Here is a 12,209-nt window from a genome sequence, read left to right on the forward strand (position 1 = left end):
GAAAAAAATGTCATTTTTTCCAATAAAATGTCATTTGTGATCAAAATTTCTTATTTTCACAAGGAACAAAATACCCCATTTTGTTGCCCAATTTGTCCTTAGTGTGGCAATACCCCATTTGTGGTGATAAACTGCCGTTTGGGCCCATGGGAGGGCTCAGAAGGAAAGGAGCGCTATATGTTTGTTGGAGTCCAGATTTTGTTGGATTGGTTTTCGGGTGCCATGTCGCATTTGCAGAGCCTCAGAGGTATCAAAGCAATGGAAACCCACCAAAAGTGACCCCATTTTGGAAACTACACCCCTCAAGGAATTCATTTATGGTTGTTGTTAGCATTTTGACCACACAGTTTTTTCACAGCACCTATTTCAATTGGGCTGTGACATTAAAAAAATGACATTTTTTCCAATAAGATGTAATTTTTTACCAAAATTTCTTATTTTCACAGGGAACAAAATACTCAATTTTGTTGCCCAATTTCTCCTGAGTGCATCAATACCCCATTTGTGGCAATAAACTGCCGTTTGGGCCCATGGGAGGCCTCAGAAGGGAAGGAGCGCTGTGTGTTCTTTGGAGTACAGATTTTGCTGGTTTGGTTTTCGGGTGCCATGTCGCATTTGCAGAGCCCCAGAGGTATCAAAGCAATGGAAACCCACCAGAAGTGACCCCATTTTGGAAACTACACCCCTCAAGGAATTCATTTATGGGTAATGTGACCATTTAGACTCCATAGTTTCTTCACAGAACTAATTTGAATTGGGCTGGGAATTAAAAAAAAATATATTTTTTCCAATAATATGTCATTTTAGCTCAAAAATTCTTATTTTCACAAGAAATAAAATACTCCATTCTGTTGCCCAATTTGTCCTGAGTGCGGCAATACCCCATTTGTGGTGATAAACTGCCGTTTGGGCCCATGGGAGGGCTCAGAAGGAAAGGAGCGCTGTGTGTTCTTTGGAGTACAGATTTTGCTGGATTGGTTTTCGGGTGCCATGTCGCATTTGCAGAGCCCCAGAGGTATCAAAGCAATAGAAACCAACCACAAATGACCCCATTTTGGAAACTACACCCCTCAAGGACTTCATTTATGGGTGTTGTGACCATTTTGACCCCATAGTTTTTTCACAGAACTTATTTGAATTGGGCTGGGAATGAAAACAAAATTATTTTTTTCAAATAATATGTAGTTTTGGCTGAAAATTCCTTATTTTCACAAGAAACAAAATACCCCATTCTGTTGCGCAATTTGTTCTGAGGGCCGCAATACCCCATTTGTTGTGATAAACTGCCGTTTGGGCCCATGGGAGGGCTCAGAAGGAAAGGACCACCATTTGGCCTACTGGGGATTTTCTAGTGCGAAGTCATGTATGCAGAAGCCCCTGAGGTACCAGAACAGTTGAAACCCCCAAGAAGTGACCCCGTTTTAAAAACTACACCCTTAAGGCATTCATCTAGATGTGTAGTGAGCATTTTGACCGGAGACCTACACCCCATAAACTGTAATGTGGGTTCTCCCGGATATGGCAATACCCTACATGTGGCTGTTATCAGCTGCCTGGACACACAGCAGGGCCCAGAGGGGAAAGACGAGGGGGGATAAGCTGTGTGGAGTGCATCAGGGTAAGTAAAATTGGGGTAAATTATAAACCAAGGGATGTATGATAAATTTTAAAACACTTTCATACAGAGCTCTGGTTATTCGGGACACGTGTCACATTGATATATTGTGTCCTCCCTTACCCCCTCTTATAGCAGACTTTGCACCTCTTTTGACTTTTTCCCTTCTTGCCAGTTTGGGGAACTTCTCCTGGAAAGTGTTGCCCTGGTACGATGCGTGTGGGCTCGCTTCCAGAAGTACTGGGTGCCCCCCCTTCTTGGTCCCTAAAGATTAGGTTCTTGATAATCACCTCTTGAAATTCCAGGAAAGTTCCCGTCTGGCCTGCACATCGACGTAGCATGTACGCATTGTACAATGCCATCTGTATGATGTGCCCGGCCAGCTTCTTATACCACACCGCATGGCGCTGTAGGGCTTCAGGGCTTGATCTTACAAGTCCATCCCTCCCATGTACCTATTGTAGTCCAGGATGCAGTCTGGTTTGGGGGTGGCCTTTCTTTCATATATCCTAAACCTGTAGGTATACCCTGATGCACTCTCGCACAGCTTTTACATCTTCACGCCATACCTTGCCCTCTTACCCGGCAGGTACTCGCGGAATTGAACCCTCCCTTTAAAATGTACCAGGGACTCATCAATAGAAATACACTTCTCAGGGGTGTATGCTGGGGAAAACCGGGCACTGGAACGGTCTAATAGGGGTCTCCGTTTATACAAACGGTCAAAACTGGGGTCATCTCGGGGTGGGCACGGCTCATTATCAGTATAATGTAAGAAGCGAAGTATTGCCTCATTTATTTATTTTTTTAGGTTGCAGTTCAGTTCTGAAGTTGCTTTGAGGGGCCTATATATTAGAAACCCCTATGAAACACCCCATTTTAGAAACTAGACCCCTCAAAGTATTCACAACAGCATTTAGAAAGTTTATGAACCCTTTAGGTGTTTCACTGGAATTTAGAGCAAAGTAGAGGTGAAATTTACATTTTTTTTTTGTCAGAAAATCCTCTTTATACCATTTTTTTTATAACACAAAAGGATTTATCAGAGAAACGCAACTTAATACTTATTGCCCAGATTCTGCAGTTTTGAGAAATATCCCACATGTGGCCCTAGTGCGGTAATGGACTGAAGCACCGGCCTCAGAAGCAAAGGAGCACCTAGTGGATTTTGAAGCATCTTTTTTATTAGGCACCATGTCCGGTTTGAAGAGGTCTTGTGGTGCCAAAACATTGGGAACCCCCCAAAAGTGACCCCAATTTGGAAACTAGACCCCTTGAGGAATCCATTGCAGTTTTCTTGGGGTGCATGCGGCTTTTTGATCAGTTTTTATTCTATTTTTAGGTGGCGTGGTGACTAAAAAACAGCAATTCTACTATTGTTTTTTTATTCTATTTTTTTTACAGCGTTCACCGTGCGCTATAAATGACATATTCACTTCATTCTGCGGGGCGATACGATTACGGCGATACCAGATGTTTATAGTTTTTTTTTATGTCTTATGGCGTTTGCACAATAAAATACGTTTTGTAAACAATCATTCACTTTTTGTGTTACCTTATTCTAAGCGCCATAACGTTTTTATTTTTCAATCAATAAAGCCGTGCGAGGACTTATTTTTTGCGTAACGAACTGTAGTTTCGATCAGTACCATTTTTCGGTACATGCGACTTTTTGATCTCTTTTTATTCCATTTTTTGGAAGGTGAAGTGACCAAAGAATTGTGATTGTGGTTCGGTTTATTATTATTTTCTTTTACGGCGTTCACCGTGCGGGATAAATAACGAAATAATTTTGTAGTTCAGGCCGTTACGGACGCGGCGATACCAATTATGTATAGTTTATTTGTTTGTTTATATATTTTTATTAATAATAAAGGACTGATAAGGGAAAAAGGGGGATTTTTACTTTTAATACTTTTAAATCTTTTATTTTCTTATTTTTACACAACTTTTTTTAACTTTTTTTTTACTTTATTACTTTGTCCCACTAGGGGACTTGAGGGCAGGAGGCCCTGATCGCTATTCTAATACACTGCACTACATGCGTAGTGCAGTGTATTAGAACTGTCAGCTACTCACTGACAGCAAGCATAGTGGGTCCTGACGTTGTCAGGACCCACTAGGCTTCCGTCTATGGCATAGCCGGACGCCATTGTTTGGTGTCCGGTTGCCATAGTCACCATCGCCGGCCGCTATCGCGTAGCAGGCCGGCGATGGCAGCTTAACCCCTAAAAAGCCGCGATCTCTATAGAACGCGGCTTTTAAGGGGTTAATCAGCGGGGACACAGCGATCGGTCCCCGCTGTAGGAGCTGTGACAGCTGCTGAACAAGACAGCAGCGTCACAGCTCCTGTATGTGTCGGGAGGACGGCCGAAACGGCCGTTACTCCCGAGACGTACTATTACGGCATGGAGCGCGAACGATACAGCTGCCATGACGTAATAGTACGTCAAGGAGCGGGAAGGGGTTAATATCGGGGGGAGTCGGGGGTGTGTCGGGCAGCGCGGCCGCGTACGGGTCTTTAAGGGGGGTGGTTATGCCAGTGGGGGGGGGGGTAGCGGCGGTTTAGCGGAACTAGTAGGCTGCTTGCGCGAGAAAGTTAAAAATTTGGATGGGTCGCAGGCACCTGTTGCGTCTGTGGTGTCCCCGGTGGTGGTTTGGGGGGGGTGACAGAGCCGGTGGTGGCTAGACAGCCTCTGGTCACGGGGACCATAGCGGGCTCTGCGGGGGTTGTGGCGGTTTCAGTGCAGACGGATGCGTCACAGGATGGGGATAGGGTCCGGCTTGATGATGCGGCATGGGGTGAAGTCTTTGTGTGCTTTAAAGGCCCGCTGGGGGTGCATCTGAAACAGGAGGTTCGTGAGCGTATTTGGAAGGACGAGTACGTGGAAATATTTTCTCTTCTTCCCCTGGCTATATTTAATTTGGATAAGGGAAAAAGGGATGAGAGTAAGAAGGAGGAGGAAGAACTTCGGCGTTATCGGCTCATTCCGCAGACGTTTGTTAATTGGCTGCAAGCTTTCGCTATATAGCGTGATTGGGGAGAAGGCACCGGACAATTGTTCTGCCCTTTTTTGTTATTTGGATTCTATCGGGGAGGCGCGGTTACGACGAGCAGTTCCAGCAGCGGAAGGCGGTGCGGCCTAGCATTAGGTGGGATCAGAAGGATATTGCGCTATGGTTGAGGGTAACTGCTCCGGTTAAGCCGGGTCAGTCCTTTCCAGGGAGCAGTGGGTCCGGGCGGCAGGTCGGCCAGTCCGGTCAGGGTTTCCGGTTCGAAACTCGGTTTTTGCTGGCAATTTAACGACGTCCAATGTAAATTTAGAGCAACGTGCAAGTTCAAGCACGTTTGTTCCAATTGCAGCGGGTCCTCCCATGGTGCGTCTAGGTGCTTGCGAAAGGGCAAAAGAGGGGGCAGTCAGTCGGGTTCAGCTGGTCAAGAGGGATATGCCGGTGAAGTTGGAAAGGATGGCCCCCTTTCTAAGTAGATATCCGGATAGGGCTGGGGCAGGTTTAATTTCCAATGGTTTCAGTGTAGGTTTTGTTTTCCCCCCTCCCCCATACGAAGTTCCAGTCACTCGTCGGAATCTTCGGACTGCTTACCAGTACTCCGATGTGGTGTCTGAGAAAATCCGCAAAGAAGTGGCTTTATTTCGCATGGCGGGGGGGGGCCTTTTTTGGAGCCGCCTTTGGCTGATCTTGTTGTTTCCCCGTTGGGTGTGGTGCTTAAGCGCGAGCCTAACAAGTTTCGCTTGATACACCATCTTTCTTTTCCCAAGGGCGCGTCAGTTAACGACGGCATAGATCCAGTGTTATGTTAAGTGGTGTGCACGTCTTTTGACAAGGCGGTGGGTTTAGTTAGGGCAGCGGGGGAAGGAGCACTGTTAGCAAAGACGGACATTGAGGCGGCTTTTGCCGGTACATCCTAATAGCCAACAATTGTTGGTTTGTTTTTGGGAGGGGGAGTTTTTTGTCGATCGTTGTTTGCCCATGAGTTGTTCCTTGTCATGCGCATATTTTGAGGCCTTTAGCTCTTTTTTGGAACGGGTGATGCGGGAGGTTGCGGGGGTCAATTCCGTTATTCACTACATCGATGATTTTTTATGCATTGGTCCGGGCGGATCCTCGGTATGCGCTAACATTCTGTACGCTTTGCAGGGGGTCATTAGGGATTTCAGTGTCCCTGTGGCTCCTGATAAAACGGAGGGTCAGGTTACGGTTATTCGTTTTTTGGGCATACAAATTGATTCTGTCGCGATGGAATGTAGGCTCCCGGAGGATAAATTGAGGGCTCTTCGTTCGGAGGTGCAGCAGACGTGTCGTCTCAAAAATATTACGTTGCGCAGCTTGCAGTCCTTATTGGGGAAGTTGAATTTCGCGTGTGGAATCATGCCTATGGGCAGAGTGTTTAGTAGACGTTTGGCTGCTGCGACTGCGGGCTTGCTAGCGCCACATCACTTCGTGCGGTTGAGCGCTGAACATCGGGCGGACTTGGGGGTGTGGAATATTTTTTTGGGGCAATACAACGGGCGGTCCCTCTGGATGTCTGGGGCTCTCGACTGTCGACTTGGATTTATTTACAGACGCAGCTTGTGGGGGTGGTTTTTGGGCCTATTGTGGTGGTTAGTGGTGTGCCGGGGGTGGCCGTACGAATTGGTGGAAGTCGGTTTGCCGAAAAACTTGGCCCTGCTCGAGCGATTTCCCATCGTGGTCGCTGTGACCATTTGGGGGAATAGGCTTCGGGACAAGAAGATTCGTTTTCACTGTGACAATCTTGGTGTGGTATTGGCTATCAATAATATCTCGGCGTCCTCTCCCCCAGTTGTTCAGTTGTTGCGGCATTTAGTGCTAGTTTGTCTGTCCTTAAATGCTTGGGTGGTGGCGGTACATGTGCCCGGGGGTTAAAATTGTGTTGCTGAAGCTCTCTCGCTCGCAGTGGGATCGTTTCCGTCAGCTGGCGCCTGGAGCGCATAGGATCGGCACGGCTTGCCCGGATATAGATATAGATAGATATATCTATATACAGTGAAGGAAATAAGTATTTGATCCCTTGCTGATTTTGTCAGTTTGCCCACTGTCAAAGTCATTAACAGTCTAGAATTTTTAGGCTAGGTTAATTTTACCAGTGAGAGATAGATTATATATAAAAAAAAAAAAAAAAGAAAATCACATAGTCAAAATTATATATATTTATTTGCATTGTGCACAGAGAAATAAGTATTTGATCCCTTTGGCAAACAAGACTTAATACTTGGTGGTAAAACCCTTGTTGGCACGCACAGCAGTCAGACGTTTTTTGTAGTTGATGATGAGGTTTGCACACATGTTAGATGGAATTTTGGCCCACTCCTCTTTGCAGATCATCTGTAAATCATTAAGATTTCGAGGCTGTCGCTTGGCAACTCGGATCTTCAGCTCCCTCCATAAGTTTTCGATGTTATTAAGGTCTGGAGACTGGCTAGGCCACTCCATGACCTTAATGTGCTTCTTTTTGAGCCACTCCTTTGTTGCCTTGGCTGTATGTTTCGGGTCATTGTCGTGCTGGAAGACCCAGCCACGAGCCATTTTTAATGTCCTGGTGGAGGGAAGGAGGTTGTCACTCTGGATTTGACGGTACATGGCTCTATCCATTCTCCCATTGATGCAGTGAAGTTTTCCTGTGCCCTTAGCAGAGAAACACCCCCAAAACATAATGTTTCCACCTCCATGCTTGACAGTGGGGACGGTGTTCTTTGGGTCATAGGCAGCATTTCTCTTCCTCCAAACACAGCTGTCTTTAATGCAGGCACCAAGTTGATTTGGAGCGTGTAACTGGTCTGGAGGAGGCTGAACTCTTAATGGTTGGTAGGGGATCAAATACTTATTTCTCTGTGCACAATGCAAATAAATATATATAATTTTTACTATGTGATTTTCTTTTTTTTTTTTTAAATATAATCTATCTCTCACTGGTAAAATTAACCTAGCCTAAAAACTCTAGACTGTTCATGACTTTGACAGTGGGCAAACTTACAAAATCAGCAAGGGATCAAATACTTATTTCCTCCACTGTATATATATATATAGATAAGTAATTTGGAGAAATTTCACCCCATGCTTCCAGAAGGCCCTCCCACAAGTTGGATTGGCTTGATGGGCACTTCTTGCGTACCATACGGTCAAGCTGCTCCCACAACAGCTCTATGGGGTTGAGATCTAGTGACTGCGCTGGCCACTTCATTACAGATAGAATACCAGCTGCCTGCTTCTTCCCTAAATAGTTCTTGCATAATTTGGAGGTGTGCTTTGGGTCATTGTCCTGTTGTAGGATGAAATTGGCTCCAATCAAGCGCTGTCCACAGGGTATGGCATGGCGTTGCAAAATGGAGCGATAGCCTTCCTTATTCAAAATCCCTTTTACCTTGTACAAATCTCCCACTTTACCAGCACTAAAGCAACCCCAGACCATCACATTACCTCCACCATGCTTGACAGATGGCGTCAGGCACTCTTCCAGCATCTTTTCAGTTGTTCTGCGTCTCACAAATGTTCTTCTGTGTGATCCAAACACCTCAAACTTCGATTCCTCTGTCCATAATACTTTTTTCCAATCTTCCTCTGTCCAATGTCTGTGTGCTTTTGCCCATATTAATCTTTTCCTTTTATTAGCCAGTCTCAGATATGGCTTTTTCTTTGCCACTCTGCCCTGAAGGTCAGCATCCCGGAGTCGCCACTTCACTGTAGACGTTGACACTGGCGTTTTGCGGGTACTATTTAATGAAGATGCCAGTTGAGGACCTGTGAGGCGTCTATTTCTCAAACTAGAGACTCTAATGTACTTGTCTTGGTGCTCAGTTGTGCAGCGGGGCCTCCCACTTCTCTTTTTACTCTGGTTAGAGCCTGTGTGGGCTGTCCTCGGAAGGGAGTAGTACACACCGTTGTAGGAAATCTTCAGTTTCTTGGCAATTTCTCGCATGGAAGAGCCTTCATTTCTAAGAACAAGAATAGACTGTCGAGTTTCACATGAAAGCTCTCTTTTTCTACCCATTTTGAGAGTTTAATCGAACCCACAAATGTAATGCTCCAGATTCTCAACTAGCTCAAAGGAAGGTCAGTTTTATAGCTCCTCTAAACAGCAAAACTGTTTACAGCGGTGCCAACATAATTACACAAGGGTTTTCAAGTGTTTTCTAATCATCCATTAGCCTTCTAACACAGTTAGCAAACACAATGTACCATTAGAACACTGGAGTGATGGTTGCTGGAAATGGGCCTCTATACACCTATGTAGATATTGCATTAAAAACCAGACGTTTGCAGCTAGAATAGTCATTTAGCACATTAACAATGTATAGAGTGTATTTCTGATTAATTTAATATTATCTTCATTGAAAAAAACTGTGCTTTTCTTTCAAAAATAAGGAAATTTCTAAGTGACCATAAACTTTTGAACGGTAGTGTATATATATAACGCTCTCGGAGGTGTACAAAGCCTTTTAAGGCTTATTCCTATCACTGATTGTTGCAATATTAACTGTCAGGAACCTCACCGATCCTGAGAATGAAGAGGGCACTGTGCTAGTTTACCGCTATACAATGAATGGGTCCATGCTGCAGTTCGAGGGAAAAAGCCAGTGGTTGGCAGCACCACTTTGCAGAGAAAAAATGTAAAGGGCCCCTTCAATCTCACGATCGGTGGAAGTCAATGATCAGAAAGTGATGGCATTTCCTAGCAAAATGCCATCACGTTCTGTGGGGGTACTAATCCTTTAAATGGATTTTCTCATCAAAGACAGCAGCATGAACCTGTGTCGGCAGCAGTAACCTTTTGTCCACTTTTGTAATAGTAAAAATGAAGACAATGCGAGCGTTATGTAAGCATGAGTATGTGAGCAGATGGAAAGCAGGTCATCGCCAGCTAAAAAGTTAAAGAATAAAAAGAAACATAATAGTTTATCTCTCAGTCGCCTTTGCAGATGTGTACTAATGACAAGAAGAAATGGAAAAAACACTACTTTAAAACAGATTGACTACAGATAAACTGGCCATACTTATTGAACCAGTCAAATTCAGAGGAATTGGGTATGGAGTCAGCTTTAGGCTATGTTCACACGGAGTATTTTGCCGAGTTTTTTGACGCGGAAACCGCGTCGCAAAACTCGGCAAAAACGGCCCGAAAACGCCTCCCATTGATTTCAATGGGAGGCGTCGGCGTCTTTTTCCCGCGAGCAGTAAAACTGCCTCGCGGGAAAAAGAAGCGACATGCCCTATCTTCGGGCGTTTACGCCTCTGACCTCCCATTGACTTCAATGGGAGGCAGAGAAAGAGTATTTCACTGTGTTTTATGCCCGCGGCGCTCAATGGCCGCGGGCGAAAAACGGCGCGACAATCGCCACAAAAATCGGCGTGCAGGGAGAGGAAAATCTGCCTCAAAGTTCCAAATGGAATTTTGAGGCAGATATTCCTCCTCCAAAATACTTAAAGTCCCGGGTCCCCGGACATCTTCTGTCTCAGAAAAAAGGATCAGGCATGTTTGACAGCTGTAAGCATGCTGCTAAGGCTAAGTTCACATCTCGTTTTTAGGCGTTCACATGGGATGGATACGTAAAAGCATGCAGGGAATTCCGGGTGAAAAACTGCACAGACTGTGGTGCAGTTTTTCGCCTGGAATGTCCATTACGGAAAACTGCAGCATGAGCCGGCCTTTTGGCAGGTCGGCCTCCTGGGATGACATTTCTTCCAATTGGCTGCAGCGGTCACATGGGATGAAACATCACCCCAGGAGGCTGCGCTGGAGGAAATAACACAGACTTCTAGGTAAGTATCTGGCTTTTTTTTTTTGGGGAGTTTCTTTTTTTGCCGCGGGATTGCATGCGAACCTGCTGCAAAAAACGCAACAACTGCTATTTGTTGCAACAAATAAGCAGCGTTGATACAATTGACATTTGTTCAATCTCATCCACTTTGCTGCTACTGTACTCTGCTGCGTTTTTTTTCCATCCGCAATTCCGGATGGAAAAAACTCAAAAATTCCGCAACGTGTGGACAAGCCCTTACTGTACGTCTGACGTGCACGTTTTGACATGAAAAAACAGTGTGAAAACATGCACCACAGTTTGTACATAGATTTCTATGGTCAGGACGGGTGCCCAAATGGTGTAGTCTGTGCATAAGTTTTGTGTGCTTACATTCTATCCTTTTTTTTCCAAGTTATGAAAAGCGTAGTCTACTACGCTTTTCAGTACTTTTCCAAAACGTATACCACACGTATACGTTTTTATTTCTATTGACGTCAATGGTGACGTATGGACAACGTATGCAATCTCAAACCCTATGTTTGCATAGGAAAATCGTATATGTTTTCATCAACATATATGGGAAATTACCCAGATTATGAGATAAAACAGTGCCTCCCCCTGCCAAACCCATCAGTACTGGCGCCAGAAAACACTGCAGCCACTCCCTACTTCTTCCTTTTTATTTTGACTTTACAAATCTTGACTTTACACAGTTTGATTTAGCTCAAGAACAAAAAACTTATACGTTTTTAAAAGTAAGGACAGACACAAACGTATACGACATATATTCTAAAAAAACTTAGCATATGTTACAAATGCATGCGTTTTTGTAACTTTAAAAAGGTATACTTCGTGGTATACCACAAACGTGTGCACAAAACGAGATGTGAACTTAGCCTAAGGCCGAATTCAGACGACCGTAGTATACATCCATGTGACGGGCGTTAAAACAATGCCCGCCACACGGAAGCATGTATTTCACTGGTACCTCGTGCCTTACTATCTTGCGAAGCAGATCCCATTAATGACATTATACGACATGTTTACCAGCAGAGTCCTATGACGTCTGTCCTACTATTATGTTTATACATATCCTACTATTTATTTTGCACATTTTTTCAATGTTTTTACACTTTCTACCTATATTATATCCAACCACATTAACCCAGTCTTAAACATAAGAGTTGGCAGATTGCTTCAAGCCAAATGGAAAGTACCTTGTCATCTGCTGTATTGTTGCAGGGAATGTGTGGAGTAGATGTCCCCTGTTGTTCCCAAATCTTCCCACAGCATTGAAACTACGAACAGAAAAATTTATAACTAGTACCATTGTTTTGAAAAGAAAAACTGGGACAAATGTACTGACCGTATTCCTGTTTACTTCCAACTTCCATATTGGTTCATTATAAGGTACAGAACTCCGGAGGGAAATTGATGCCAGAACTGATCCTATGCTTTTCTATGGGATTGTTTCTGACATCAGTTGCATTCGTTGTCTTCCCTTGGAGGACAGAAGAATGTTGCATACAGCGTTTTCCCTACCGGGCTTTAGCCTAAATATGGACGCCAGACTGGTGCAAAAGGTGCACAAAACTTCATCAGTTATTTCCGGTTCAGGCAAAAAACAACTGATATATGGGAACCCACCCTTACAGGAACTTTTACCTAACCTAATAATGAGCATCCAAGGCTAAAGTTCCATGGCGAGTCATGGTTAAAAATGGCAGCATTGTCACACCTTGCACAACCTCAATGTTTCCCTATGGTGGAAAAAGTTGCATTACAATAGCAAGTATGCAATTTTACCATGACTCACG

General features: G+C 44.4%; 1 protein-coding gene across 2 annotated transcripts in view; it reads right to left on the minus strand.

Moving 5' to 3' along the window:
* The window catches only part of TSPAN32 (tetraspanin 32), a 47,436-nt gene that overhangs the window by 4,491 nt on the left and 30,736 nt on the right, over nt 1–12,209 (minus strand). For both annotated transcript variants that reach the window (XM_075836964.1, XM_075836961.1), the window contains one exon: nt 11,610–11,690. In XM_075836964.1, the coding sequence (XP_075693079.1) occupies nt 11,610–11,690 (81 nt within the window). The remainder of the gene's footprint in view (nt 1–11,609; nt 11,691–12,209) is intronic.

The sequence above is a fragment of the Rhinoderma darwinii genome, chromosome 9 (assembly GCF_050947455.1).
Source record: "Rhinoderma darwinii isolate aRhiDar2 chromosome 9, aRhiDar2.hap1, whole genome shotgun sequence".
Classification (NCBI taxonomy): domain Eukaryota; kingdom Metazoa; phylum Chordata; class Amphibia; order Anura; family Rhinodermatidae; genus Rhinoderma; species Rhinoderma darwinii.